Source organism: Corvus brachyrhynchos, unplaced genomic scaffold (assembly GCF_000691975.1).
Source record: "Corvus brachyrhynchos isolate BGI_N302 unplaced genomic scaffold, ASM69197v1 scaffold46, whole genome shotgun sequence".
Lineage (NCBI taxonomy): Eukaryota > Metazoa > Chordata > Aves > Passeriformes > Corvidae > Corvus > Corvus brachyrhynchos.
In genome coordinates this window covers 5,006,445-5,008,169 of record NW_008238838.1, presented here as the reverse complement: position 1 = coordinate 5,008,169, position 1,725 = coordinate 5,006,445, and the positions used below count along the sequence as shown (strand labels likewise).

At 64.8% G+C, this 1,725-nt stretch overlaps 1 protein-coding gene across 1 annotated transcript in view; it reads right to left on the bottom strand.

Annotated features, from left to right (window-relative positions):
• C1QTNF5 (C1q and tumor necrosis factor related protein 5) overlaps positions 1–1,725 on the bottom strand; it is an 8,334-nt gene that overhangs the window by 6,175 nt on the left and 434 nt on the right. The window contains exons 2-3 of the mRNA XM_008637007.2: positions 1,013–1,241; positions 3–481 (exon numbers count right to left, since the gene is read on the bottom strand). Coding sequence (XP_008635229.1) covers positions 3–481; positions 1,013–1,226 — 693 coding nt within the window. The 5' untranslated portion in view covers positions 1,227–1,241. The remainder of the gene's footprint in view (positions 1–2; positions 482–1,012; positions 1,242–1,725) is intronic.

The following is a 1,725-nucleotide window of genomic DNA, read 5'->3' as shown; positions in this document are numbered from 1 at the left end:
ACGAGGAAGCCGGTGAAGGTGCTGTCCGTCTTGACGCTGGCGTAGAAGCCGATGTAGTCCCCCACGCCCACCTGCACCCACACCTCGTCCTCGGGCTCCAGGCGGACCAGGGTGCCCCCCGAGAGCGAGGTGGGCTTGGGCCAGTTGCCGTAGTACTGGAAGAAGGAGGCGATGGAGTGGCCGTTCTTCATGATGTCGAACTGCAGGCTGGTGCGGTACACGGTGGCGTGCACGGCGAAGTAGTACAGGCCGGGCACCTCGCAGGTGAACTTGCCCGTGGTGGGGTCGTAGTGGCCCTGCTCGTTGATGAGCACCACGTCGAAGAGGATAGGCTGGTCAGCCAGGGGAGGGCTGCGGGACTCGGAGCGCTTGGCGCTGAAGGCCGAGCGAGGGGCCACGGCACACTCACCCTGAGCCCCCTTCTCACCGTGCAGCCCGTCCACACCGGGGCTGCCCATCTCCCCGCGGGGACCGGGCACTCCTGGGGCAGGCAGGAGGGGACAGGGTTACCTCTAAGTCGCCGACACAGCTCCTCCACCCCTCCTGCCCAATCCCAGTCCCACCAGGGATTCCCTGCCAGGGCATTGCATGGGGAAGCAACACAAATGGGGAGGGCTGGGTGCACGAGGTAATTTAGCTCAGCATCAACAAATCGTTGGAGAAAACTTCAAAGGCTGGGAGAAAGCCCAGCTCAGGAGCCATCGCAGGGATGATGAAACCCTATTCCTGGTGATCTCTCCTAAAGCAGGGCTGGAAGAGAGGGGTGGCATCAGGGATGGGGGCAAATGCAACTCTGCCAGTGACAGGGAGCTGCTGCCCTTTACAGGAACACAGGGGCACCACAGGCAGGGCCAGAGGGGTGGTGGTGGCATGGGAGGGGCACTTCTGCAGGACCCACTCTCAGTTTGGCAATCTGTGCCAGCATGCAGGACTCCCCCCCTGGCACGAGGGCGTTCCCCATGGGCAGGGAATGGCAGATCCCCCTCCCCAGCTGGGATCTCTCCTTGCTTACCAGGAGGGCCCATCTCGCCCTTCTCCCCTGGCATCCCCGTGGCCCCATCCCGGCCATCTCGTCCGTCTCTGCCTGGCAAACCCTGGCCCCCGTGCAAGCCTGGGGTCCCCGGGATGCCTGGCTGCCCTGAGCACAGCCCAGGGATCTTGTTGTCTTCAATCTGCAAGGACCTGGTGATGAGCCCGAGGAGGAAGAGGAGGAAGAGCTGCTTCATCTTGTCCTGGAGGGGCTGGAAGGGGGCAGAGAAGGATCACAGCTCTGGGGACCGCAGTGAAGAGGGTTGGGAGCGCTTGGCAGGGAGTGCCAGGGGGTCAGCAGGGGACATTCCCCTCTTCTCTTCCCTGTACAATTTGGGCTGCTCCCCTCAGCGAGGCCCCAGTGCTGTCTGCACCTGCCACAGCATCCCCGTGGCCCGGGTGCCATCGCACCACCCTGCAGCCCCCGGGACAGCTCCGGATGTGTGTGGGGTGAGGCTGTAGGGCCAGGGACTGTGCCAGTGGCTTTGTTTGTGGCTGGGGGCTCTTTGGGGTGGGCACTGCCCTATCGTGCCCAGCGATGGGGGAACGGGCAGGGGGATTTAGGGCTGTCAGCTGCTGAGCTGTGAGCGTGCCTGGGGTGGGGTTGTTGCCTCTGGGGGGTGCGTGGTGGGGCGGCAGCTCGGGGAACGCGGGGCTGTGCCGTGGCCCTGCCCTTGGCAGCATCCCGGCTGCCGG